General features: G+C 50.1%; 1 protein-coding gene across 1 annotated transcript; it reads right to left on the bottom strand.

The window, feature by feature from the left end:
• Window positions 1–14,215: 14,215 nt before the first annotated feature.
• SPRY4 (sprouty RTK signaling antagonist 4) lies at window positions 14,216–25,664 on the bottom strand. The gene is made up of 2 exons (XM_071443664.1): window positions 25,471–25,664; window positions 14,216–16,259 (listed from the first exon to the last, which is right to left on the bottom strand). Exon 2 carries the CDS (start codon window positions 16,211–16,213, stop codon window positions 15,320–15,322), a length of 894 nt encoding a protein of 297 aa, XP_071299765.1. The 5' UTR covers window positions 16,214–16,259; window positions 25,471–25,664; the 3' UTR covers window positions 14,216–15,319.
• Window positions 25,665–27,983: the final 2,319 nt, after the last annotated feature.

Raw genomic sequence — 27,983 nt, forward strand, 5'->3', positions numbered from 1 at the left:
CTGCTGCTAAGTATAAACTTAAAACAGAGACGAGGCTGAGCTTGTGGGGAACATATGGACAAATGGAAAATAAACAGCATGAGGAATTCCTGGCTAATGAGCTCTTGGATGATAAGATACTCAAAAAAAAAAAAAAAAGGCAAAAGAGGTCTGAGCTTTGCTTCTGTTGTAGCATGAGAAGAAAATTTCCCTAATGATGCCCAGCATCCCTTTGATGCTGCACTGCAGCATCTCCTTTGTGGGCTGCTGGGGCACGAGGGTCTGTGTCCACTCTGGATCCACCTTGGGCTTCAGTCCAGCTGTGCTGGGCTCACAGGGGGGTTTGGGCCATGCTCTGCAGCCCCAGCTCTGTGAGGCGATGGAGTCACTGCCTCTCCCTGCATCTGCCCCCACAGCTGGGGCTGTGCTGCCTCTCCATGCCCAGCTCCTGTGTTCCCCTCCTCAGCCTCCCTCATTACATGTGTCATTAATTGCTCCAGCTGAACAACAGGAATGGCTCCTTCCTCCTTGAGTTCAAGGCCTGTGTCTCGTTCTTCCTGGCAGAAGAAAAGATGCTTCCTTTGCTCTTGAGGCCAGGGTTGCCCCACCAGCTTTGCAGTTTGGTCATGGTTGGGTGGCTGTGGGATGATTTTTGGTGCCAGGATTTGGGATTAGCAATTGCATTCTCTGTAAATCAGGACAAAGCCGTGGAATCACTTAGGTTGGAAACATCTGAGATCATCAAGTCCAACCATTCCCCCAGCACTGCCAAGGCCACCACTGGCCATGTCCCCAGGTGCCACATGCACACGGCTTTTGAACACTCCAGGTGTTGTCCATCCCTGTTTAGCTTTGACACCTGGATCTGACCCTTGGTGCTGCTGAAACTCCCTTGATGTTCTTGATGGGGAGAGAGGAATGGAGGACTGAGGCAGGAGGGATCAGGGCAGGGTGGGACAGCACATGGGAAGGGCAAATCCACTGCAAATGTGAGTGAAAAAAAAATAAAAAAGAAATACAAATTCCTAGAAATGTAGAAAAGTAGGTTGGATGCATAGGAAATAGGAGCAGAAGTGTTTCTGAGGAGTTTCTGCCCGGGCAGGGCCCCGTCAGACTGTGCTGGCTCTGCTGGGTACTGGCTGGGGGTGTTTACATTTTGAGCTGCTTGTGTGATCCCCAATAGCCACATTCAAGAAAAGCAGCAGTGGAGTGTTTCCTTGCAGAAGCCAGGAATGCAGATGGAAATGCCTCTATCACATCCATCTCTGGCCAAAATGCTATTTAAGCATCAAACCACATGGACCCGAATGAGGTGGCAGGTTTCAGTTCAACTTGAAGACAATTAGTTAAAAATTAAAGAAGCAAACACATTGTTTGTTACTGGTTTGTGCTTTTTTTTCTTTTTTTTTTTTCCAGGGGAAATTGGGATTCTTTAATTGGCTCAGCTGGAGCAAAAAACCCCAGATCAAACAGCGAGTGAGCTGGAACAACAAAGGAATGTCCTGGTATTTCTTTTTCCAAGTTTAGAAATGGAAGTCAGGGCAGCCTTGGGCTTTGTGGAAATTCCTCTGTGCATTGTTGGGAGGTAGAGGAAGTGGTTTCGGGTTGAGCTGCCGGGCTGTGCCTGGCGGAGCGGGGCCGGTTTCCACTCGCCCGCCTCCCGCTGTCCCGCTCCTGCAGCCGGAGCATCCTCCAACATCCACCCCTGGCACCTGGGGGCTCCCCGTGCCTCTGCCCCGGGCTCTGCCATGGCAGCCAGCCCAGCAAAATACATGGAAACGTTTTTCCATTCCTGCTGGTATTTCTTTCTTGCAGCTGCTTGGCACAATTGGAGTTGGAAAAGGTTGTTTTCAGTCCACTATCAGCTTCTGGAAGAGTTGTTCCCGTTTCTGTACAAAGCTGTTCATGTACAGATCATAATGCTAAGTTTTGATGCCTGTTTCCCTCAGGGTCACTTGATGACAAAAAAATCTTTCAAGACCCACGGGCGGATCATCAATGTATTGAGAGGAGAGTGCTCCTGGTTTAAAGCGTGTGCTGCTCGTGCTCCTGTTATAGTAGAGATGTTTTCTTGGTGGCTTTTGGTAGTTTTTGGGTTTTCCTTGTCATTTGGCCAGCACAGCCATGCAGATGGAGGGGAGAGCCAGTTCCCCAGCCGGAGGCAGGATGTGAACAGGATGGGATGGGATGGGAGGCAGGACATGGACGGGATGGGATGGGAGGCAGGACATGAACGGGATGGGTTGGGATGGGAGGCAGGACATGAACGGGATGCGCCATTCCTGGGGGAAGATGTTCCCCCACTGGGCAGGAAGCGAGAGCCCCATCGGCTGCTGCCAAGAGAAACCTCTCAAACCTCTCCAGAACGCCCGGAGGGTTTTCTCTGCTCTCCCTCACGGCACAGGGGTTGTTCTTCAGCCCAGGACGGGCACGGCTCCTGCCCCGGGGCCGGCTGCTGCTGTGGGAGCTGCCCGGTGCCTTCTGCTGCTGCTGCCAGCTGCTGGGTGATGCTCCCAAAAATGCCCTCAGTGGGGCAGGGATGGACCACAGGGTGCTGTGGGATGTGCAAGGCCGTGGTGGGGACCCATTTGGTTTCCAGGGTCCTGCTGTGGTGGTTTCAAATTCAGGGATAGATTCTGGATGGGCTGAAGTTGCAGCATCTGGCAGATGCCCACATGGAGCAGCCCTGGCCAGTGCCCCTCTGTCCTCCCAACATATATATATATATATATTTTTTTTTTTTCCCCTTTTACATATATATTTTTTCCATGTGTGGTTGATTTTCTTTTTATTCTGATGTTTTAATGCAGTTTCTTCAGTCACTGAAGTGCTTTGGATGTTAATAGGAAACAGTATCACATTTTTGTGTGTTTTGGGTTATTTGTCTCGGCTTTTATTAGGCTTGTCTTGCAAGTCATCAGGCAAAAATGTAAAAGAAGAAATTGTGTGTGTGTGTGTTTGTACTGGGGACCAAACCCAAGAGGCATCAGTACCCGATGCAGGGAATTGTTCTTTGTTTTCCAGGGAATGGGGTGCCGGTATGAGGAAGCCCTGGGGGCGGTGAGTGGTACCTATTGTTTTATTCATGGTCCCTGTCAGCGCTGCCTTCCCAGCCCTGCCACATGGGCTGGAGGTTCTGCCGTGGGGCTGAGCAGATGCTGAGGGACAGCAGCACATCCCACAGCAGGGATTTCCACTGGGTTTTACAGGAATCTGAGGCTCAGAGTGTCCCTGGCTGCAGCACTGCCCAGTCTGGGCGCTGGGGCTGCCTCTGCACTCACAGGTATCCACAGGGGAGCTTGGCAGTGCACACAGGAGTGAAAGAGACTTTCTGAAAGTTGCTTCCTTTTTGTCAGTAATGATTGGTTCAATCTGAACAGAAAGTCCAGCTCCAGGCCCTCATCTCACAGAGGCACTCTGCTCTCTTTGGGTGCATCTTGGTACCCAGGAGATGCTCTGCTCCATCTGCAGCCATTTGCTGTGGTACAAAGTAACTGTAAACCCCTGTTTTGGTTCTTCTCTCTCTCTTTTGTAGTTCAGAATCCTTTTTTGTTGGTGTTTTTAGCCTTGTTGGCAGCAGGGTCCCTGCCTGTCCCCCAGCCCAGGGCTGCTCTGGCAGGAAGATGTGATTGGTGCTGAAAGGGGCTGCTGAGATGTGTCCTGTAGTCAGTGCAAACATCAAATTATAACACTCCCCGTTGGCATTTCAGGGTTTTTAACTCCCTTGTTCCTTCCAAAGGATGTAATTTTGGGGGCAGCCTTTTTGTTGTAGCATATTCATGACTATAATAATTTCATTTCCAGTGCTTGTGGTGCAGAAACCAGGGAACGCAGAGGGAGCAGGAGCAGTGTTTGCTGAGCTGACAGATGGGATCATGTGCACTGAGCAGAAATGGCAGCAGAGGTGTTGCTGAGCGCTTCTGACTCAGGGAATTGCTCCAGGCTGAGGAAGCTCCTGCTCTGCTCTGTCCTTCCATTAATGCTTCAGAAACCACTCAACCAATCAGTGGCTGGTGGTGTTCCCTCAGGAAAAGGGCAAGGAAGGAGCTTTGACAGTAAAGGACGAGATTTCGTCTCCCTGGAGCTTTAGGCAGTGTTTGTCACATAAAGGTGCTGGGTAGGGTTCTGAGCTGCCCTTCCAAGGGCTGGGTGTTGGGATTTAGTATCAAACACCATTTTAGAGCACAGAATCCCAGGCTGCTTTGTGTGGAACAGACCTTAGGGATCATCCAGTGCCACTCCCTGCCATGAGCAGGGACACCTTCCACTGTCCCAGGCTGCTCCAAGCCCTGTCCAGCCTGGCCTTGGAAACTCTCAGGGATGGGGCAGCCACATCTTCTCTGGGCCCTCTGTGCCAGGGCCTCCCCACCCTCCTAGGGAAGGAGTTTTATTTATTATCCTACAATCCTGTATTTTTATGTCCACATGTGCAGTTGGTACTGCAATCCCTACATGTGCCCATGTGTAGCCAGTGCTTCACTTGCAGCCTGGACGAGCAGTTCAGGGCTGGCCCTGCTTGGACTGAGCCTGGGTGGCTTCTCTTGAAGCCATCTGAGATCCTGTTGTGTGAGGTTTTCACATAAAAATCCCTCAAAACTCGCTGTTCCTGGCTCCAGTTTGTGCATTCCAGTTTTAGCTGGGCTGCATGGGCTGAGCATCCTTCCCTCGGGGTGCTGCAGGGTTTGCACAGGCTCTGTCCCACCAGGGCTGGTGGCCTTTCCTCCTGGGAGCACCTGGGGGCCTGAGGGTGGGACTGGCCCTGGTGCAAGCCTCCAGCAGCCTGGAGGGAAGCCTTGGCTCTGCAGTGATCACAGCTCAGAATTCTGCAGTTACTGCAGAATCACAGGATGAGGCTGGTTTGGGATTGGAGGGACCTCAAAGCTCATTCAGTGCTACCTTGTGCCATGGACTGGGACACCTTCCCCTGGATGCTGTGGTGGTGATGAAGGTGTGATGCAGTGGTTGGTGCATGATGGGGCAGCCTTGGGTGCAGCAAAGCAGACAGGCTGGGAGAGCTTTAAAACACCAAGATGGAAAGAATTAGGTTTGAGAGAGAAAATCCTCATTTGCTGAAGGGTGAAACGAAGGAAGATGGGGAGAAGTTGTTCGTTAATAATGAAGAATGAGCTTTTACAAAGACCTCGTGTCCAAAGCTCTTTAACTTTTCCTGGCATTTCCCATCCATTCCATTGTTAAGCCCTTCGCCGTCGGAAAACAGCGCCGGGCCAGGGCGCTCGATGATCTCATCCCCAAGGCTTCTGCCCTCCCCTCTGTTTACCCGTCCCACAGCATTTGCTCCTCAGATTTGGTTTCCTACTCTGAAGAAAAAAAAATAAGAAGGAAAAAGGAAAAAAAAAAAATCTTTCATTTGTGCAGTGTCTGTCCCTGCCCTCGGCGCTGGGCTCCGAGGAAAATAGCACCTCGGTGGTTTTCAAGGAGAGGATGGATCACAGTGCATTCCCACAATTTATAAGAGGAGACAGGAAGGCCTCAGTGACTCATAAACACTAACAGATTCTGTGTATGAGCTTCTCTTTGTTGTTTGTTATCCTTAATTTCATGGTTTTCCTTCTTTTGAGGGTGTTTGTGTATTTTAGACGATGCCATCATTTTGTCAGGACACTTTGTGTGTGGTTCCCACACAGGAGCAATGTTGTCTGCCTGATGGCTGGGCTCACAAAAATAAGACAGCAGCCAGTGGAAACCCTTGAGGGTTCTGTTTGGTGCCATGTCCTGACATGGGGACCCTGGGACAGCAGGGCTGGGCAGGAGGGACCCTTCCCTGTGTGTCAGCTGGTGCTCGGCATGGAGGAGGGTCAGGTCAGGACCTCCTGCATGGGAGCAGCTCCAAGGGCTGTGCTCAAAGCTCCCCAGTCCAATGACCCTGGCACTGGGAGGGTCAGGCTGGCATGGCCAGTGTGACCTGGGCAGTGAACTGCCCTCCTGAGGGTGCCCCACCCTGCTCTCAGTGCTCCCAGCCATGACTCTCTGGAAGTTGGGTACAGCTCTGTGTGCAGGTTGCTCCAGCAGTTTTTCCTGGTTTAGTTAAAAACAACCATTTGTCAGAGGGCTTGGATGAGTTTCCTTGAGCAAGGAGGTCTTTAGTTCTTTATGTGGGTGTTGGCTTTATCTTGCCTTTATTTTCCCCTTGCCACCCCACCAAAACCTTCCTCTTGCTATGGCAGAGGGCATGAGCTGGCACCCACTCCTTGCCTCAGAGCTGGAGATGGTTAAATCCTGCTGGGAAGCCAACATGTTGTTGGGCACCTAGAAACCCCTTCAGACAAGGCAGCTCATTCATGTAAGGTATTTTTAATTAGTCATAGAATGGTTTGGGTTGGAAGGGACCTTCAAGATCATCCATTTCCAACACCCCTGCCATGGGCAGGGACACCTTCCACTGGACCTGGCTGCTCCAAGCCTTGTCCAGCCTGGGCTTTCAGTTCAGTTAAGCCATGTAAGCATCAGCTGTGGGGATTGCTGAGCAGTGGTGCTGGGAGTGCCAGGAGCTGCCCTGCACAGGGATCTCCAAGCCCTCTTCCTACTCCCCTCTGGATCTGGGGGCAGTACCAGTGCAGCTGTTCAAATATGCTCAAAAATTCAGAAACACAAGTAAGCACTAAACTTTCCCAAGGTGGCTGAGTAATCGTGTTTGCTTTAGCATTTTAGCCCCCCAATTACCCAAGCCAAGGATATTGCCTCTTTAAACAGAGTTCAAAAAGCCCAAGAATTTTTTATAAATAGCTCACATCCTCTTGATAACAGCCCGGCTGCTATTTATTGCCCACTTCCCCTCAGACAGACAGGTCAGAGCACTGAAAATCGCACTTCCCATGAAATCCAGAGGAACTGGGCTTTTCAGGTTCCTACAATTGTTTGTCATTCTGGGTTTCCTTTGCAGTTTACAGCGTTCAGCCAGGCTCACCCTGCAAAGGAGGGATCGTTAGGATATATTGCTGTCTCCCTGGAGCCCTAAACCCCATTTTCTGCTCCTGTCTTTGGGACCAGCAGGAAATCCCTTTGCTTCCCAGCAACATGGGGTCCTTCCAAGCCCTTTTTTTTTCAACTCCACACTTCACTGAGTGCTCTCTGGTCTTATTTTATGCTCCCACCTTCCCATTCAGTCCAAAGCTGCGTGGCCAGAGCTGAAAGCAGGTGGGAGCTGCTTCCTGATGCTTCCTTGTCTCTGTGGAGGGGGAGCTGCATGCACAGAGGCACTGTGGCTGCAGAGGCTCCTCAGGAGCTGGGATTTGTCCTGTCCATAGCTCATGCTGACCCAATCCCACTGGCCATGCACCAGCCCTGTGCTTCAGCCACTGTGAAATCACAGAATGGTTTGGGTTGAAAGGACTTTAAAGACCATCTCGTTCTAGCCCCAATACAGCTGGAGGTGTCTTAGCAGTGGATAGCAGTGGATGTAACAACAAAAAAAAAAAAATTAGTTGTATTCCCAAGGATAATTTACAGGAATATCAGGAGAGCTGGTTTGTGCCAGCCTTGAAGCTATTTGTCATGGGGCTGGTGCTGAGGAAAACAGAGCTGTAACCCCTCATCTTCAGACATGAAAGATGATGAAAACTTGGCTTTGGTGGGACTCTAGATGTGTTAGACCATAGACCCTGTATGTTGGAAGTGGAGGATCTGTGCTGATGGCTCACCCTCTCCATGAACAGCAATTACATACTGTCACAAGGAGGATGTAATTTTAATGAATTCATTCTTTAGCATCTCTTTGGACATGGTGACTTCCCTGGAGGGACAGCATGAACCATTTCCTTGCCAGCTCAGAGCAGGGCATTTCTGGGTGCAGGGTTTTGCTGCTCCACACGTGGCTGGAGGCTCCAGTGCCATACCTGGAGCAAAGGGATGTGGTGCAGAATGTCCCAGTTTTGTGCTCTGAGAATATTGTGTTTCTGATTAGGAGGACCTGGTTATATAATGGCATCATAATCACAAACATACCTGGCTCTGAGCAGAACAGGGCTGGATGATTTATTCATAAGAGTTTCTTCATGCAGAAACTTCTATTTATTCCCTGTTGTAAGGGCAGGAAAATGCCAATGGAAGCTGCAGTGGCATGATGCTAATGGGAAGTATGTGGTTCAGTCTTCCCTCTCTTCAGGAATATTGAAGGGTAAACTTTTTAGGGTTTTTATGGAGAAATTCCTGTGCATTTGTGCTTGGGAGCAGAAACCTTGCTTGGATTTGCAGAACCCAAATGGTCTGGGAAGAGAGCAGGAGGTGCTGAGGGGCTGCTTGCCCTGCCCAGTCCCTCTCTGCTGGTGGAGGCTGGTGTGGCAAGAGCCTGGCAGAGTGATCAGAAACCTTAAACTTGAAATCCTGGCTGGTTCTTGGTTTGTGATTTGGTTTCTATTTATGTATTTATTTATTTTTATAAACACCTTTTGAGTATCTCCTCTAGTCACACCTTTGGCTGATGTTTCTTAGCTTGCTGGTTGTTTTTTGACACTTTCTGCAGCAGCAGAAGCCTTGTTGTATCCTAGTTGATCAATTTAGGGCTGGCTGTCCGGGGCTGTGATGGGCTCTGGTGGTCTGGGCATGGTCAGAAGCTTCTGTGCAGCCTCTTTACCTCTCTTGTGCCTCACAAAACCTGGTGTCCAGCTTGGACCCTGGGGCCTGTTTGGGGTGGCTCTGTCCCAAAGCCTGTGGAGGCTGTGTGGGTGCAAGAGGAGGGCTGAGATCCTGCTGAAAGGCTTTGCCTTGGCCCCTGTTGCCAATTCCTCCTTGCCCTGGAAAGAGAAGTTTGCCCTGTATGGGAACCCCCTCTGAGGACATCCCTGAAGTTTTATGGTGCTCAGCAGGGGCCAGAGTGGGAGCCCAGGGATTCAGTGCTCCCACGGGAGGTTGTTATGGGGAGGAAGTAAAACAAAGTGTAAAGGCAATTTATCTCTGTCCTGGCCATTTGTCTGCCACTCACAACGGGGCCAAACTTCATCCCTGGGTGCTGTGTGCTGGTGAGGAGCCCTGTGAGGAGCCAGCTCTGTGTCTGGCCAGGAATGGGGCTCAGCCTCCATCATCCCCTTCACACACCGCTAATCCCAGTGAGAGAAATTATTTATTTCTGGGAAATGGTGCTGTGGGAGGTGGTGCCTCTGTGGGAATGGTGCAGCCCCCCTGTGCTGCAGCATCTCCTTGCTGTGCTCACCCAGAGTTAGAGAGTTGGAACTCTGCCATGGCTGGGTGGCAGTGGCAGTGGTGGAAGCCACATGGACCCGTCACGACACCAGGCTGGGCGCTGGGCTTTCATTGGGAGCGTGCAATCCTGGGAAATGTGTTCAGTTCTGTGAGTGCCACGCTGTGCATGGCTGATCCACGAGAGGTTTGCATCTTCACCACCTGAGTTTCACTTCTGTGGCGCCGACCCCACAGCCAGCGAAGCGACTGACGGTTGCACTGACGGTTGCACTGACGGTTGCACTGACGGTTGCACTGACGGTTGCACTGACGGTTGCACTGACGGTTGCACTGACGGTTGCACTGACGGTTGCACTGACGGTTGCACTGACGGTTGCACTGACGGTTGCACCGACGGTTGCACCGACGGTTGCACCGACGGTTGCACCGACGGTTGCACCGACGGTTGCACCGATGGTTGTATTGACGGTTGCACTGACGGTTGCACCGATGGTTGTATTGACGGTTGCACTGACGGTTGCACCGATGGTTGTATTGATGGTTGCACTGATGGTTGCACTGACGGTTGTATTGAAGGCTGTACCAATGGCTGTGTTGGTGTGCTGTGTCTCACAAAGTTGGGTTCCTTCTTTTCCTTGTTTCTCCCCCTCCCTGGGGCTGTGGTCCTGTTTTTGTGGCTTTGCCCATTCTGTACTCCGGCCCTGAGTCGCTATCGCGGCGAGGCTCGGCCGTTGTCTTCTGCAGATCACGCCGGGTTCCACCCATGCTGGAATAAGTCAACTGGGACTCCATTCTCTTCATGCAGAAAAGCCAATTCTTTACTCACACAACTCATTTTACACAGTTTTCACAGACTCTGTGTGCAACACCAACTGCTAACAGTTTTCTTCCAGCTTCAGTCATTGGTCAGAAGGTGATTTGTGTGTTCGTACTCAGATTCAGGTGTTTGCATTCTTCCTTTGTGGATTCTCTTGGGACAAGATCTATTGTTTATACAGGTGCCCCTATTTTTCTCCCCAAGGAATAGGTTGTTGTGTTCACAAACTTTTCATACCCAAGATTGTTTCATATGAGAACTTGCAAGCTGTCTGCAATTAGAGGAAGTGACAGACTAGCAGAGCAAGGCCTGATTTCATTAGGCCTTTTCTTTTACAACATATTTTACCTGTCTGCAACACTTACACCTTTGGGAAGATCACATTGTGTTTATTAAGTATATATTTTAGTTTTAAAAGTAATTAAAATTTAGGTTTTTATCTCATTTTGTAGAATCCCAGAATGGTTTGGGTTGAAAGGGATCAAGGGATGCAACCTGCTCAATCTGGTCGTTCATTTCTGTAAGTTCATAATTTCTGTAAGTTTCAGCCCATTCTCTCAGAATTAATACATTTATTTAGGGTATTTTTAGGGTGTTTTGATTCTTTAGAAATTTCCTTTCAGGTCTGATATCCAAGAGCTGGGCTTGCTCTAGGGCCTGGAAGTCTGTTGTACTCTTAGCTCTGTGCATCTCTTCACCATTCCATAGCCTGAGCTTGTGGAATTGCAGTTGGTTTCCTTTTAGAGCCAATAACTGAAAATGATGTAAAAAGGATTAAAAAAAAGCTGATAATTCTGATAGATTTAAAAAATATTGCTTTAACATCTACTGCTCAAATCAAGCAGAGTGCTCTGGTTTGCTTCCAGCAGAGAGACATGAGCGTCGTGTTGGTATTTTTAAAGCTTTATGTGCAAGACATCAGTTGGTGTTGCCAAACTCTGATTTAAATTTATACATCCTGGCTCAGCCTGTTTGTTAAAAAAAAAAAGAAAAACCTCCCTCAGCATAACAAATTCAGTATCTTTTCTTTATTGCAAATTTTCTGGCACCTGATGTCATGATCTGCACAGTGTAGTTATTGTCTCTTTATCTGATCCATTGACTAATTCAACATCATTGTTTCAATAATATTATTTCAGGCCAGGTAACACACTCAGGTTACCTCTGTGATGACACAAAACATGGCACAGCTTCCAGTGAGTCACAGCTCCACAGTGTGTGCAAATAAATAACAGGAATGGTGAAAAATAACCCAGATCCTGTATTTTTAGCAGTCCAGTGTGATGCGGTTGACACACGAGGAGCTGGGGGCAGGAAGGGCGCTGGGTGCTGGTGGGTGGGAGCCCCAGGATGTGGCTCAGGGGCTGTGCAGGGTGAGCAGGGACCGAGGGAGTTGGTCCTTGGCAGCTTCTTGCCCCTTTCCAAGCAGGTGGGAGAGTTCTGGCTGCCCCCATGGCTGGGGGGGACCCTGGGGTGGAGGAGGCTCTGTCCCCCCCAGGGCTGTTCTGGTGTGGAAAGGAGCAGCAGGAGGGCTGGAAGTGGCTCTGGAGTGCTGAGGGAGGCTCTGTGGGATGGGGCTGGCACCACCCCTGCGTGTGGTGGGGCTGCTGATTTCGTGTTTGGCTCTTTAGTGTCGATCCCCGTCACACCGAGGGCTCAGCCCCGTGGAAGGAGCAGCCTGACTCCCAGGCTGGTGAATTTTAGGGGTGCAGGGAAGCAGAGGATTGCTCCTGAAGTTCACAGAGCAGGGCACTCCTCGCTGAGGTGTTGGCTCTTCCCCCTGCAGGGGATTTGAGGGTAATCAATTGATGAGCCCCTGGTGTGCCAGGCTGTGGGGCAGAACAACCCCAGCATCACCCTGAGTTTCTTGGCAGGGCTGGAGAGCATCAAATAACCAATTTTGGGCTACTCGCTGCTTGTATTTTTAAAATTATTGCTATGAACATTCTTGGGATTTCTTTTTAAAAAGAACCACAACAGCCATTTATATATTTAACAATATATATTTATATATATATATATAATTTCTAGATCAGTACATTCATCAGTACTTGTTTTTCTTCACAAACAGAAGAACTCTTACAATAGTAGACTTTCTAAAATAAATACTATTAAAATAGAGCTTCAAAATAAATATTCTATACAAAGAAAAACCTTCTGTGGTAACTTTTCAGGGTGTACATGTGAGGGGGTGGTAAGAGGAGATGGGGGAAATATTTCTCAGGGTGTCTGAGTGTGTGGGAGGGGAAGGGAATACCCAGTGCTGGGAAGGGTGAGGGCTCATCAGGGTGGCAAAGCCAGTGCCCAGGGAGCACCAAATCTGGGATCTGCTCCTGGCACCTGCTGGGCACAGGGCTGTGGTGACAGGGTGTGACAGGGTGACCGGGAATGTGGTGTGGCATTGCCAGCACCCTCAGCTCCCCCCTTCTTGCTGTCTGGGCTGTTGTGTGAGGGCAGGGGCAAACCCTGCCATGAACCTGCTGCAGCATTTGGCAGAGCTGCAGCAATTGGCAGTGCAGGTGCCCTGCCATCCTCCTGCTCCTCCAGAGCATGGCACCGGTGCCAGGGGCAGCCACCCTGACCTGCCCTCCTGCCTCTGTGAGCATCCCCCCTCAGTGCCACGGCTGCAGAGGTTTGTGCTCGTTAGCAGCTGTCCCTTCATTAGCAGCTGTCCCTTCATTAGCAGGGGGCTCTGCCCCGGGAGGATGGCAGAGCTGGGGGGCTGTGACGTGGTGGTGCCCGTGGTCCATCTCTGGGGTGGCAGGAGACCCAAGTACCTTCACAGGGAGTGTGGGGATGGAACTGCTGGGCTGGGGAGGAGAGGGAATGTGGATTCTATTGACAGGAGCTGCTCCCTCTGGCAGAGCCCTGGCTCAGGCCAAGCCCAGCCCTGCCCCAGCTCCACACAGGGCTCAGCACCTTCCTGCCATGCCTGGGGTTGGGAGGGCTGGGGCAGAGGCTGGGGGCCGTGCTGGGAGCCAGGGGAGGAGGGAGGGTCACTCTGCTACACTGACCACTGCTCTAACACATCCACGAGGCTTGGCAGGCTCCAGCACGGCTTACAGGGCTGGGATATTAAAACAAACCAACAGAGAAATAATTTACAGCTATGTACAGTGAGAGGGAGCCCAGCTGGGAGGGCTGGGGTATGTACATGAGTGTAGATTGGCACAGTGGCCACCATTCCAGCAGTGCCTTTGCTCACAAGGACCATGCAGCCAAGCCATGGGCTCTGCCAGAGGGTTTTCAGCACAGATTCCCCAGGGACAGAGGGTCAGAAAGGCAAAGCAGCCGTGGGTGGAGGCCATTTGGACATGTATGGTCCCAACAGAGGAGGGCAGCAGGTAAATACCTCTCCTGCTGGCCTTTTCTAGCTTGTTTGTATCTTAGGAAAATGATTTCTCTTATTAAATACAATATCTTATACATTCAACCAACAGTTCAGCTAGTTTGGGGTTGGTTTTCCTTTTTTCTTTTCCTCTCCAATTTGTGCAAGATAATAAATACAGTTCTGGATCCCCACCTGCTTCCTGGTGCCCACATAGAGTTAGCATGAGGCTACCCTATAGGAACTGGTATCTGGTAACAGACATTACTTCGTTTTTTCTGTGATTCAGCATGTACAAGCTAGCAAATATTATAAATAGAAAAGTTGGTTGGTTTTCTTTTTTTTTATCTCCTCCATTCAATAAATATCTACAATTCCATTGAGCTAAACCCCAAGTCATCCAGCTGAGCTGAATTCTGAAACCCAAAGACACCAGAGTCCCACCAGGGTGCTCCTGCCAGCCCTACCCTGGCCAAGGGGATTCCTGGAAATGCTACATGAGCTCTGCCTATTGCTTGTCTAATTGGAGATGACATTTCACTGTCACTGCTGTGCATTTACTGAGGAAATCTCCTCTAATTAAAAACACCGAGAGAGACTAGGTCAGTTTTCTGCATGCAACAAGTACCTACCTACTCATTAGAGTGTTGCATGTTTGGACCAAGATTCCTGTTTAGCACCTTGTGGTTGTCAAGAGAGAGGGGTCACAGCATCCTTGGGGAAGGCAGAACCAGCCCCAGGATGAGGGCATGGACAGAGCCAATATTTGCGTGCTGAAAACCATGGGCCTGCTTCTTAACTGTGCTCTCTTCCTACCCCTGGCTTCCCCTAGTGTGTGTTAACACTAAAATAAACACTAAAAGCATTCTTTACATTTAAAAAGACACTTTTGTACAGAAGAGGCAAAAGTCAAACAGCAGCAATAGGGGTGGGGGAATGTGCTGTACTTCAAGCAAATGCCATTCACCCCCAAGACAAAAACAAATCTCAATATCTAATGAGCAAAGAAGAGCTTGTTCCAGGAGGGGAGGTACTGGATTGAGATCCCTAGAAAAATACATCTATGTGCATCGTACACTTAGGTTTGTGTGACTTCTTACCAGAGCTTAAGAGGTTTAGAGGAGCGAACCCTGCCCGTCTTTGCTTTGTGGCTGGAATTTCATCCCCTCTGCTCTGCACCAGGAGCGAGCTGGGCCTGGGGGAAAGGGGATCAGCCCCTTCCTCCTGCACAGGGGCTGCTCTGCTGAGGGAAAACTCATATTCATTGAGTGAAACCTGATGCCACAGATCAGCTTACAGGCACGAGGACCCGGTGTTGATACAACTGCCTGAACACATCCTGCTGCAGTTCCTCCTGGGAGGAGCAGCCCTGCTACCATCTTGCTTTAGAAAGAGGGTCCAAACCAGTGGGCCGGGTGGGATACGCCCAAAGGGCAGAAGACCCGTCAACAAATGAAATGTAGCTTCACTTCTGGTCCAAGAATCTTTGAGGGACACAGAAAGATTTTGGGAGACACGTACTTTGTGTGCAACAGCCCTTGCAGTGGTGTCTAGGAGGGAAGGAGGGTGGAGGGAGTTCCCCCATCACCTTCAACAGGCTGCTGGGAGCGAGCTGGGGTTTGGAAGGAGGCAGGAAGCAAGTAGCCCGCCCTGAATGTGAATTCAAAGCAGCTTTTTGCAGCTGGGAATGGGGATTGGCTGTGAGGTGGTGCCTGCCAAGCGAGCAGTTAATGGTTCCTGTGGTGTGCAGGCCTGGTGAGCAGCCGTCCCTCCAAGCTGGGAGATTTTCAGCAGCTGTACTTCATGATGTACATGGGTTTGCAGCCTTCACTCTGCATTATTAACATTCCTCCTTTGGCCCCATCTATTTAAACTGCGACCAGTTCCAAAAACCCTGAATAACCCAAAGTGCTTCAGTTTGTGGAAATAGTTGCTTCCGCTTTCTCCGAAGGCAAGAGGCTGACGCTCTCCTCAGAACACAGGTTATTAAAAAGAGCCAACACCACCCTGCTCCACGGAGCATCCTCCCAACTGCACCATTAAAAGGGCTTTTCTGCCCCTTTGCTCTCGGGCAATGCCTTGCAAATGACACTGTTTGTGTTTTTGCATCTGCATCCGGGCCGGCTCACTCGGTCGTAGCATCTCTGGGACAGCTTGACGCAGCCGGTGGCCGGCAGGTAGCAGAGCAGGCAGGGCAGCACCAGGGACAGGGCGCTCATGAAGGACCAGCGGGCGCAGCAGTTGGACTGGGAGCAGGAGCAGGGCTGGTCGGCGCACATGCCCTCGTCGTCCTCGTTGGTGCAGTGGTAGAAGACGCCCTTGACCAGGCACATGCAGGTGGAGTAGTTGACCAGGTTCTGCGCCGAGCACAGACACTCCTGGTTGCACACCCAGCACGAGGGCAGAGTCCGGGGCAGGGCACACTCCTTGCACTTGCATTTCCCACAGGCCTCGCACAGCAGGAAGTGCTTGTCCAGCTCCTGGGACACGGGGCCCTTCAGGTCCAGGGGCTTGCAGTTGATCACCTTGGGCTGGATGCGAACGGCGCGGGGGGACGACTGCTCCGCCACGGGCACCGGGGCCATGTGGTCCAGCAGCCTTTGGTCTGAGGACGTGCTGCTGCTGCTGCTGATGGAGCTGGGGCGCCCGCTGAAGGAGATCCAGGGGTGGGTGACATCCTGCTCGCAGCGCTGAGGGTGCTGGCCGGCCGAGCCCGGCTCGTGGGGGGCTCGGGGACGCTTCTGGGCGGGCGGCTGGGCGGCGCCGGGGTTGTCGGTGTAGTCGTTCTCCAGGTGGGTGCTCTTCATCTGGTCGATGGGCAGGATGGTCAGAGGGTGCTGCAGCCGCCCGTAGGGGATCCGGCTGTCCAGCAAGGGCTGCACCATCACAGAGTTGGGGACAACGGTGATGTTGTGAGGGATCCGGGGCTCCATTGAGAAATCAGTCTGACTGCTGGGGGAAATTCTGTGCTTAAGTGTCCTGGGAGAAGGGAAGGAGAAAGAAAAGGGATGGGGGAGAGAGAGAAGAGAGAGAGCGCATTGTTATTGTGGTATCCTGAAATCCCAGCCCAAAAGGGCTCCTTGCTGAGGCTGGTTGTTGTGCTGAAGGTCTTGTAAGGTAAACTTGTGTCCAGGGAAGGCAGAGCACTCAGGTACAAAGTGCCTCTCTCCTCCTTTGCTACCGTGTCCCTCTCCCTGACCTTGGCCATCTATAGCTCTTCCAGCCCTGGGAGGGCTGCAGGCTCCTGGAGAGCCCACTCATGGTTTTACTGAGGGAAGGCACATCTTGGGGCTACTGGTGTACGTTCACATGTGGTTTTGTCAGCAAATTTCCTGAAATGATTTCTCTAAACTTTGGAGGTTTTCCCCAGTTGACCCTGTTCCCTAAAAAACCTGATGCAGGATTGTGGCTTGTGGAAGCATTGGCCTGGTACAAAGGTGCTTTTGAGCACGGGGCTGAGCACCTGTCCTTGCTAACCAAGGATCTGCCTGTGAGAGGATGGATTGATTTTGGTGAGGAAGTGTTCCCTCTCCATCAGGAGCTGCTGGTTCCAGAGGCTCCTTTATCCCTCCCAGGGGAGGTGGAAGCACTTGCTCAGCACCTTGTCTGGTGGGAATCCAGGGTGGGAGCCCAGGGTGCAGCCACATGGCTCAGGCTGGATCCATCACCTCACACAGGTAATGAGACACTCGTGCAGCCTGCTAAGTGCACTAATATTCAGCTGAAGTGCTGTTTACCAGCCGCTCTGGCTGAGCCCTCGGTGCCGCAGTTTCTAATTTCATTGAAAGAGTGCAATTTATCCTGGAGTCAATCCAAAGATTCAGCAGTGGCGTAGGACAAGAAACCACAGGAAGTAACTAAACTTAAATCAAAGAACGGAAACGACTCAGTTCAAATTTAGAAAGTGCACATTGTTTTCTAGTAGATGTGCCATTTCCTCACGGGGTGACCTTTATTCATAAATAATATAATGCTGGAGATCAGTTGAAAGAAGGGGTGAGTAAAGCTTTGGTCGCAGGAGGGGAAAAGCTGCTGGTATCAAGAAAAAGGAAGTAGTGAACAGCTTAAGGCATTGCCAGTTGTTTGTGTTCAACAAATAAATTAACCTTCTCCAACAGCGTGGAAGATTTGGACTTGGCAGCGCTGGTTTAACAGCTGGGCTCGATGATCCTAAAGGTCTTTTCCAACCTAAATGATTCTGTGATTCTATGACTTTTAATATCACAGCAGTGGGAAAAAGGAAAAAAAACTGCATCCTGCTACAACCAAATAATGCACAAGAAGTGTGTGTGTGTGTCAATGTGTGTGCACTTGTGTGAGAGCACATCTCCCCTAAAACAAATATGACACCACAAAAATCTGAGCAAGAACTGATTCTGCATCCTGAGGAGAAGAAAGGGAAGCCCATTTTTACCCCCTGAGAAATGCCACCAGAGTCCACTCTTGCGTTTGTGAATTGTTGCTTTGATGGCTCACGTGGCATTTGGGGCTGGCATTTGGGGCTGGGGCAGGGCAGCTCTCCCGGGCTCGGCCGGAGCGTGGGCAGGGTGGCACATGCCGGGTCTGGGCCCCCTCTGTGCCCTGCACCACAGCAGCAGGAAGAAATGCTTTATTAGCAGTGATGATCTTTATTGTCATGCAGCCCTGATGCTGCTGCTCTTCCCCAGTTAAAATTCTCTGCTGGGTCTTAGCCATTCATTTGGATTTTTTTTTTTTTTTAAATTTCATTATTCATAGCCCATTGACATCCTGACTGGAGGAACAAGAGGGTTTATAAAGCATCTCTTCCTAGTTACTGTATGTAAAAAACAAAGAGAAGCAATGATTCTGACAACTAGGGTGCATGCAGAGGGAAAAGAACTTGATTTTCTTTTGTGCATCAGAATCCAGTGTCATGATATAAAAAGTATTTGCTGCAAGTCAGAGTTTAGCAAAATCATCAGTTCTGTGTCGGCTGTGTGTTACATTTGCAGGGAGACTTTGATTCCACTGGGTTTTTTGTTGTGTTGTTGTTTTTTTTTTTTTAAGGAGAGAGATGCAGCTGTTTTGGTTGCCAAGAGTAAGTGCAGCAAAGCTGATCTTAGATGGAAGGTAGCTGGAGGAAATGGTGGCAGTGCTGCAGGGTGTTCCAGCCTGTCTGCTCCTCCTCAGCCCTGCCTTTGTGGCCTCTCCAGGGCTCTCCCACTCGGTACCAGCTCTCAGGAATCTGCTCTGTTCACCAGATTCCCACTGGTTCCATGGAGAACCGTTTGTTTTAGGGTGCTCTGTGTGGCAGCAGAGCTCAGCCCAGGCAGTGAGCCCTGCTCAGCCCAGCCCTGGTGCTGCCTGTCCCCAGGGTGGCACCGAGGCTGTTCTGCATCACTGGTGGCACTGTGGGAGTCCCTGGAGGGGGCACTCAGGCTTTGCATGAACTCTGCAGTGCCCAGCCTGCCGTGGGCCAGGGCCAGTGATGCCATCACACAGAAATGGTGTCACCAGATGAATCTGGGGGAGGATTAGAGCCAGGCCACTCCTCAAACACCCCCGGGCACAGACGGGGTCTCAGGCAGGCAGATGTTGAAGATGGTTTATCTGAGATAATGCTAATCAAGATTTCAGTTAATTACCACAGAAAGGAGAGGGACCCTGGATGAGACACCACACATCCAGAGAGTTAAGGATAGGACGTTTTCATCCTCTTTTTTCACTGTAGTACAGTTTCAAATTGTCTTTTTAATAGACAAACTATTTCTGCAGGACAAGGGGAAGGGAAGCCTGACATGGTGAACTCAAAGATAGGTGGGCACAGGATCTACTTGGATAAAACCTGTGGAGGGGAAACAGCCAAACAAGACCCAGCTCTCCCCATTCCCAGACCCCTGCTATGGCCACAGTGTCTCTCTGGCTCCATCAAAATCACCTTTAAACCACCACAGATGTGCACCCTGGCAGGTTTGGGTGCTTGCACCCGTGGTCCTTCACTTTCTGCCCTGCCCTCTCTCTCCTGAGCAGAGGGTTTCTGCAGTTAACTGCTCTTAGCAGACAAATGTTTCTGATATTTATGGAATTTTCCAAGGACCATGACTCCATGGCTGCTGCTGCTGGCCTCGTCACCAGAAGTTCCAGCAGTGCAGTGACATTGCTGGTGACAGATCCAGGTCAAACCCCTCGAGTGCAGAACGGGAGTGAGCTGGGTGCTGCTCACCCTGCCAGGAGGCTCCTCTGCCCTGGGCTCTGCCCCAGGACAGCCATGGCACTGCTCCATGGTGGAGCTGCTCCAGGGTGTGCCTGTGTGCTCTGGGCACCTTTCCCTCAGCTGCCTGTGTGTCCCAGGACAGGGCAGCTGTGCAGGCACACAGTGCTCCCCCTGTCCTGGCAGAGAGCAATCCAGCCAAGCCCTGGGACTGGGGATTCCTGCTGGGCCAGAAGGAAATCCTAAGCCAGAGCTGTGGAGTGTCCAAACCTGCTCCTGTGGAGTGTCACAGGCTGGGATGTGCCTGGTGGGGCCTTGTGACCTCCCTGCAGGATCCTCCAAGACACCACACCTGGACCTTTTCTGGCTGATGTGCACCCAGAGGCAGGGCAGCATTTCCTTCAGCTCCCCCCAAAACCCAGCACACACGGGGGTGTTTGCTCACAAGGACAACACTGCCTTCAGCAGCAACACTGGCACCTTATACACTGAATTTATAAAGCTTATCCAGCCAGATCCCAAATCAAAACTCATGTTTGGGGTAACCTGGCAGAACTTTAGACCCTGACAGAGGACAAGAGCTGAGGGGTGCAACCTTAGGGATCTTTGCTGTCCACTGCCCTAATCTTGACTGTAAATTGCATTTCAATTGAGGAAAAAAAGCCATACAGGACACAAAATTAGTTAATTTTTGATCACAGGTAATTACAGATGTATTACAGCATTAACACAGGCACAAATTCACTGCTTGCAACTGTACAGATAATTTTCTTAAAGTAGACAACAGGAAGAAAAATTCTTGACTATCTTCTCATACAGGGAGTTTTTCATTCTTTAGAGGCAAACAATGAGGTTCTTTTCAAGGCAGCAAACTCCCATGTAGAAAAAAATTTCTCTTCCCCCATGACTGTACAGTCACTCACCACATACAATTTTCAAGTCAAAATATACTTCCTTCCCAGGGAGTAAAATTGGACTCCAAAGTCAAGTTCATACACGTGTTGCAGTGTTTGTTCCATCTCTTCATCAAGATATGGCCAATTTAAAATTACTGTTGTACTGGGTAATTGCAAGTCCTAAAGTTGTAGGAAACCAACTGTTATTGTAAAGTGTTTTGGTATTATTTCAGACTCAAAAGTTTTGTAGGGTTTTGAAATCAGATGAAATTAAAACAAAAGGCATTTTATGTTTAGTAGGATTTTGGATTTGCCTACATCATTTTGTCCTTGTAGGCAACTCCATGAGAAAATAAACTCTCAGGAAAACTCATTCTCATTAATGTCCTCTGAACAAGCTTTGAAAGAACAAGGTTCTGGTATCTTTATTTTCAGAGTGGAGTTGGACAACAAATCTTCCAGTAACTGAAAAACAAAATGGGTCTTGACTTAAAAATCCAGTGAGTGCAGAAATATCTGATGTTCACAACTAGCTGAGTCACCCACTGGTTAACAATTTTAATAAGCTCTTTCTCACATGTTTAACAATATTCTAGATGTTTGTGGTAATAAAAGAATAATGAGAATAAGGGACTTAAGTCCAGAGGAGGGTCCCATGTGGAAGCAATCCTGGGCAACCCAGGACTGCCACATCCCCAGGGCAGCCAGCAGGAAAATGGGAAAAGCTTCCCTGAGCTCCTCCTCTGCAGCCAGTGACAGGTACAACAAGGCCCCACAGTTTTGCCCAATCCTTTTTGGGCACAAGAAATGTCTAAAGGGAATTCCAGTGTCACAGAAAACCAAAAGGTCCCAAGTGTGCTCTTTGGGTGTGTTTGCTGAGAGAGCCCAGGGTGGGCAGGGAAGTGATGCAGGCACCAAACCCCCCTGCTCCAGATCAGGGCCCCTTATCTCTCTCTAATTAATTTCACCTTAATTGCCCCTCATGAGCAGCCTGTCCCTTCTGTTGTGTCTGACAGCACTGGTGGCAGGAGGAGCCTCAGCAAAACAAGGTTTCCCCTGGGGCTGCTGGCACTGGATTGTCCCCTCCACGTCCTGTGGCATCTCTGGTGGCTCCTTTGTGGAGCCCTGGCACATCAGGAGCTGCTGAACCTGCCCGTGGTGCTGTGCTGCCCTTTGCCAGGGGCTGGTGGCCACCTCCAGGACCATTACATGTATTCTATATCTTATAAATGAAAATGGTTACAGCGGTGCTGGGGGCGTGGGGAGCACCGTGCACAAAAAGCTGCCTTCTCATATTAGAATTGTTAGGGTTGGAAAAGACCTTTTGGATAGCCAAGTCTGACTGTAAACAGAATAAAGGCAATTTGATGCTTCAACATGAATTTTCAATCACAGGTTTCCAAGAATTTCCCAGCTGCTGAAGCATCACAAGGTTCTGTGAAGAAGGGATGGAGAAATTGCCATGGACTGATGAAAGGCTGAGCCTTGCACTGGGACAGGGTAAGAGCTGAGCTGCTCCTTTGGGGATCTGCTTTGGGTCAGACCAGACAGCTCTGAATCCTGGCACCTACAGAAGGACCACACCTGCTCTGGGGCACTGATACTAGACCTGGGCTACATGAAATGTTAGGAAGAAATGGTTTCCTGTGAGGATGCTGAGGCCCTGGCACAGCTGGGGCTGCCCCTGGATCCCTGGCAGTGCCCAAGGCCAGGCTGGACACTGGGGCTGGGAGCAGCTGGGACAGTGGGAGGTGTCCCTGGGGTGGGATGGGATGAGCTTTAGGGTCCCTTCCATCCCAAACCATTCTGTGACTCCATTACCAATGCAAAAGTTGAATTAGTCTGGCAGAGCTGTGACAGTCACTCATTGACACAGAGGCAGCAATAGCTGCAGTAAATGCACTGCAGAAATTGGTTTATTTTCTTTGCTCTCTGGGACGTATGAATTTCTGAAAATACAGTGCAAGAGGAAGAAAACAAGCAAAGCATAGAATACTCAGTCTTAATACAGGAAATGATCATAATTGAAAGCAACACATTGGAAGCAGTCTCATGCCAGGGGTGGGCAGAAACATTTCCAGGCCTGTGCAAGGCAGCAGGGCTCAGAATCGATGGCAACCAGTGCCAAAGCTGACCTGTCACCACCAGACTGTCTCCTCTGGTGGCTTGGTTAAAAAGCATTATTTGGTTGAAAAGCTCCTCTGGAAGTGTTGGGCAGAGCTGGACCTGAGCATTGGGCAGGGCAGGGTGCTGGGGGACAGGACAGGGTCCCCCCAAGTGATCAATAAAGGATTTGCTCCCCGAGGCCCAGCAGAGGAGGAGCTGGAGGCAGGGAACAAATCCTGCCCCTGCCTTTGTTTGGCATGAAGGACATGCTCCTGTCCAGGCCTGCCAGCGGTGACCAGGGACACTCTGCTCCTGGTGCAAGCCAAAGGGGTCAATTAGAGCTTTTAATGAGGAAGACTACTCTCAGAGGTAGTTAAAGGAGACCTTGCAGCAAGCACATGTTTTTAATGTGGGATTAAGAATAATTCATAAGGTTGGAGTTCATTAAGGCTGAGTTCGGCTGGCTGGATTTTGAGTCAAGCTGTAAATGCTTCAAAAAAAGGAAAAAAAAAAAGCTTTTTCCCCCTAAAGTGTGTATTAATATTAACAAAATATTGACATTCATTCTTTTTGTTCCCCTCCTTAGCAGCCTTATCTAGCTAAGGCCAGCTAGAATCTTCTCTACAAGCAATAAGGCAGGAAAAAAATTTAGAAAGCTTATTAGGGAAACCTGCCATTTTTAAAACGAGACACTAAATTCTTGCCAGAGTGTGGAAATTCAGGAGCTGGGAAATGAGACCTGTAGACTTCCAAGAAGCTGTCTCTGTCCAGCTAAAGTCTGTTCCTATGGTGCGAGTGAATAAAGCACATTTTGGCCCACTAGCATTCAGATCTCTGGGGACTTGGATTTCTCAGTCAAAGCCTTTTACTGGACAAAAACATTTATTTTAAGGTCAGAAAACTAAGCTCAGTTTAGATATGATCTATTAAGCTAATGGTACTAAATGATAACCTTATTGGAAGGATTGTAGATTTTCTTGAGGAAATTGCATTGCAAAAGGATAAAAAAACAACACTTGTGCAACTGTTTGCCTGTAAAAACACAGTTTTTACTACTGTGCTGAAGCTGGGAAGTTATATAGCAATAAGATGAATGAATTTTTTTCTTTCACATTTAATTTTATGAAAATTGTCAGAACTGGTAATTAATTATTGCTGTAGTGTTGTAAGGGATGTTGAATTTTATTTCACCGAAGTCTGAGAACAGATTTTTTTTTGGGGGGGGGGGGTAGGAATTGCTTTTTGAGATGTTGCATTCCCCAGTATGGTTTGGAAATTAGTCATGATTCCAGGAAAACAGCTTTTGTTTTGCTGTTTCAGGAGGAGAACAAATAATTTCTCCCCTGCACATACCTCATGGAGAATTTCAAAAGGACTGCAGTATTCAAAAATGGTCCTTTTAATTTTATCATCCCAATGTAGAGTCCCTTCCAGCAAGGGAAAACACAGCAGCCCATGGAAAAGGGCACATTTATCAACGAGACATCCCCAGTGGGGTTCCAATAACTGAGAACAACCCCTCCTCCTGCTATCATTCATTTTTATATGGACAAGGGGGAAGCCAGTCATCAGGATCATTGTGATTCCGTGCACAAATTGGAGCTTTATTCTTTAACCCAAAATAAAGGCAGAGAGGGGAAGCTGTAATATTGGGAAAGCTGAGTTCCTCTTTACCGAATTAAAGAGCAATTTCTTGCCATGCTGTCCCCTTGGCATGGCATGGAGGAAAGGCAGCAGCTGGAGAAGTTGTAAAGAATCTAGAACGTGCCTTTCCCACTCTGGATAATGCAGGGATGCTTTTCCTTTTCTCTTTCATTCTCTACTTCACCCTTTAAAGAAAAACTTGGGGCTACAAAGGACTTAAATGAAGCAATCAGACCCTTGGCAACTGGAGGTGAAAGAGGGAATCCTTTTCCCCAGTGATATTCCTTTGCACTGCCATTTCCAAGGTCTGCATTGCCAGCCCTGCTTTCCTCTAAGACCTTTGTGCCTTTTCCATGCCCCTTTCTGCTTTTTCCATTCCCCTCCTGATAATGAATTTTCAGAACATGTCGTCTCCAGGCTTGTCTTTCTCCTGTGACGCCAGGACTGGTACCAGAAAATAAAATCCTGGCTTATCTTTGCTACGCAGTTGGTAGAAAGGAACAGCCAGCACAGGTTTTTCCTCCATACATAAAATATTTCATGTATTAGATGAAGTTATTCCAGGTACACATTTTTATTACTCATCTAGCCTTTAAAATGCAGCATCCATCCAGATTTAAAACAAGTGTACAGCAAGACAGGGAAGAACAGTGATGGAATAAGGCACTGAGGCCAAAAAAATGAAAAAAAGGCTTCTATGAAATAAAATGCTGAAGAGCAAAGGTCATGCAGGAAAGGTCTGACACATGAGTGGCTGATTTCTGAAGTGTCCTATTATGGAGACAGCTAAAAACTACTTGACACTCACAAGACAGGGCTTTGGAAAAGAGAGGAAATGCGGATAATCCATTCCACAGCAAGAAAGATCCAATTCTGACTTGTCAGCCCAGGTGACCATGTATTTATGCTCCTTTTCGGGGAAGGAAGGAGGGATGAAGGAGAAGACACCCCATCAGCAGAAAAAAGCCACTTATTCTGCTGTAAAAGCCTGCAAACAAACCCGACCCAAGTGTGCTGAAACCTGCCTGCCATATATGTACAGCAAATGCAGATGTTGATGGGAGAACGCAGAAAAGAGGTATAAATCAGAGACGCAGGGACACAAATGGAAATTCTGCAAGAAACAGGATATTTCTCCAGAATGCCAAGTCTCCTCTAGGCTGGGAAGCACCAGGCAGCTCTCCACTGTACATAATTATAGCTAATCACTGTTAGAAAAGTCATCGCCAGAAATATGCTCCTGATCAGCGATCTGTAAGGAGCAGCCCAACACATCTAGAACGAGCGCAGGATTTTCCCTCGGGGAGCAGGCTTGGCTTTTTCTACTTAAAACATTTTAACAATTGCTCGCAAGCACCGATCTCGTACTTACTTTAAATAATTCAGCTAGGACCATCTCTCCATAGGCGAGTTAATCCCAAAAGCGAGGCGGACGAGGGGGCCGGACCTGGGAGAACGCTGGCAGGAGCGGCAGGAGCTGCGGGCAGGGACCTGCGAGCGCGGCGCTGTCAGCGGCGGCCGCGGCGCTGCACCCGCCCGCCTGCCTGGGAAAATGGCTATTTTATGAATGGGAGGGCAGCGGCCGCGAGTGCGCATGCGCTGCCGCCCGACTCTATGAATGGGTGGGCACCGCGGCGGCAGCGCGCATGCTCCGCTGCCTTTTATGAATGGGGGCTGGAGGGGAGCGCGGATGCGGCTCCCGGGGTTTTTTTTTCCCCTTTTTTTTTTATGAATGAAGGGCAGCGGCAGCTGCGCATGCACCGCGCCCCCCGCCCGGGGCTGGAGGTAACGGCGGGAGTGGGGGGCACCCGAGGCCGGGGGGGCACCCCGAGCTCCCTCCCCGGCGGGCCCGATCCCGGGGAGCAGCCGGGAGGGCGCCCCCGGCCCCTCGGGCATCCCCGGCCGCCGCCCCGGGCGGCCGCACCCCGCCGGGAGCGGGGCGAGGGGCGGCAGCGAGGGCAGCGCCTCTCGCCGGGAGCCGGGGGGGGACAGGGGCACGTTCGGCTGGAGGTTCTGGCGATCCCCGCTTTTGGGGTGCGTGGCCACGAGTGAAACGATGGGAACGGTTCTCCGTTAGCGCTCGGCTTCGTTTCCCGGTGCTGAGAGTGCGGCTCGTTCCATTCACCGCAGCATCGTCACACACCCGTGTCCGTCCCCTGTGCCTGGCGCCTGTGGCGGCACCTGGGTGAAAACGCGACACCTCCCCCGAGTGATGTATGTGCAACCTGTGGGTTCATTTCATGGCTTTCTCTCCTGAGGAGCAAAGGAGGTGGGGTAGAGCCGCAGGTTCCCCACACCCACCCAGGGCCAGCAGCTGCTCCCGTTTCATGGACGTGAGGCCACGGATGCGCTGCTCTCAGCTCCGCATCCCTGCCCGTGTGCAGATTTTTGGGGAGCCTCTCCCAGCTCTGCATCCCTGCCCGTGTTCAGGCTTTTGGGGAGCCTCTCCCAGCTCCGCAGTCAGGTCCTGGGGCTTCCCACCCATCCTTAGCCCGGCGCTAAGGCAGAGCCCTGCCCGAGCGTGTGCCGGGCCCTGCCCGTCCCTCCGTGCTCCAGTTCCGCTCGCCACAGGCGGGGTCTCCGCTGCAGCTGCCGCGGAAGCGGCCGCAGGTGGGGCCTCGGGCCGTGCGGTCCCCCAGGAGCCTCCCAGACAGGTTGCTTTCCTGAAAATGCATTAATGATGTATTTTAATATCTGCGAGGAGTCATCTGCAGAGCACAAAGCAAGGCCCTGCTCATTTCCTGCCCTGTTTATGGCATGTGTATTTCAAAGCTTGCACAACACTGAATAAAACCCCGTTGTTTATTTATTTAGTGCTAATACAAACAATGTATGTTACCGCAGATACAAAACCAAGGAGATTTCTTTTTCCGGGAAGGATTTCTCCCTCCAAGAGCTGTGCTCTGAATTGATCATTTCCTTAGGTGTGTTTGTCTCCGAGGGCAGACGCATTTCTGAGTGGGAGCCGTATTGTGGGTCATGGGCAAATGCAATTTAACAAGGAGAGGACAGAAGATGGAGACTCCCTAAAGAACAGCTTTTCCAGAAGGCTGCATAAAATCTTACTGGCCTTCAAATCTATCAGCTGGGTGCTTTTGAAAATAAATAGAAGGTGGTTGGTAAAAGTGTTGCTTTGTTACTGGTTGTGTTCTTTGCAGTGAAGTACTGCTGGAAGGACAGGCAGGCAGAGACATTCAATGTCTATGATTTTGGAAATTGGCAAATAAAGAGATAATGGAAGAAAATGCGATTTTAAAAAAGCTTGTATAGAAGAAAAGATGAAAAAAAATATCGTCGTGCTGTATTTCATGCTGGAAAGCAGCCCAAAGCTGAGAGACTCAAATTCCTGAGCACAAAAATCTCTGATCCCATCGTTTTACAACACTGGCACAGGATAAATTCTGCACCTTGATTTGAGTGCTGCCAGTGTTCTGTAACGTCGCAGCAGTGTCAGAGTCAAGCGCCTCTGAATTCAGGGCTTTTATCTCTGAATGCCGAGTTCTGTGTTCGGGGCCGCGGGCACAATGCCCGGGGGAAATCCTTTGTTACAGCGCGGAGCATCTCCCTGCGAGCCCGGCCCCTGCGGAGCCGCTCTGTGCTGCCCGAGCCTGCAGCCCCCAGCAGCCCCAGGCACTGCCCTGCCAGCCCCTGCCCTCCTGGGACCCCCCAGCAATAAAACTGAACGAGGAAACAAAAATGATTATCCAGGTGTGAAGGAGTGAGGAGGAAATGGGGTCTGGCTGTGTGGCTCTCGGGAGAGAAAAGGGGGAATATTGCTGGTAGGGCTGGGGATTGATGAAACCTTTTCAGGCAGAGAATGATGAGATTGTATATCTTGGAGCTAATTCACCTCTTCCTTAAGATGTACTGAAAACATGATTTGAC

Source organism: Agelaius tricolor, unplaced genomic scaffold (assembly GCF_023055355.1).
Source record: "Agelaius tricolor isolate 1412-34295 unplaced genomic scaffold, bAgeTri1.0.p SCAF_18, whole genome shotgun sequence".
In the NCBI taxonomy this organism is placed as follows: Eukaryota; Metazoa; Chordata; class Aves; order Passeriformes; family Icteridae; genus Agelaius; species Agelaius tricolor.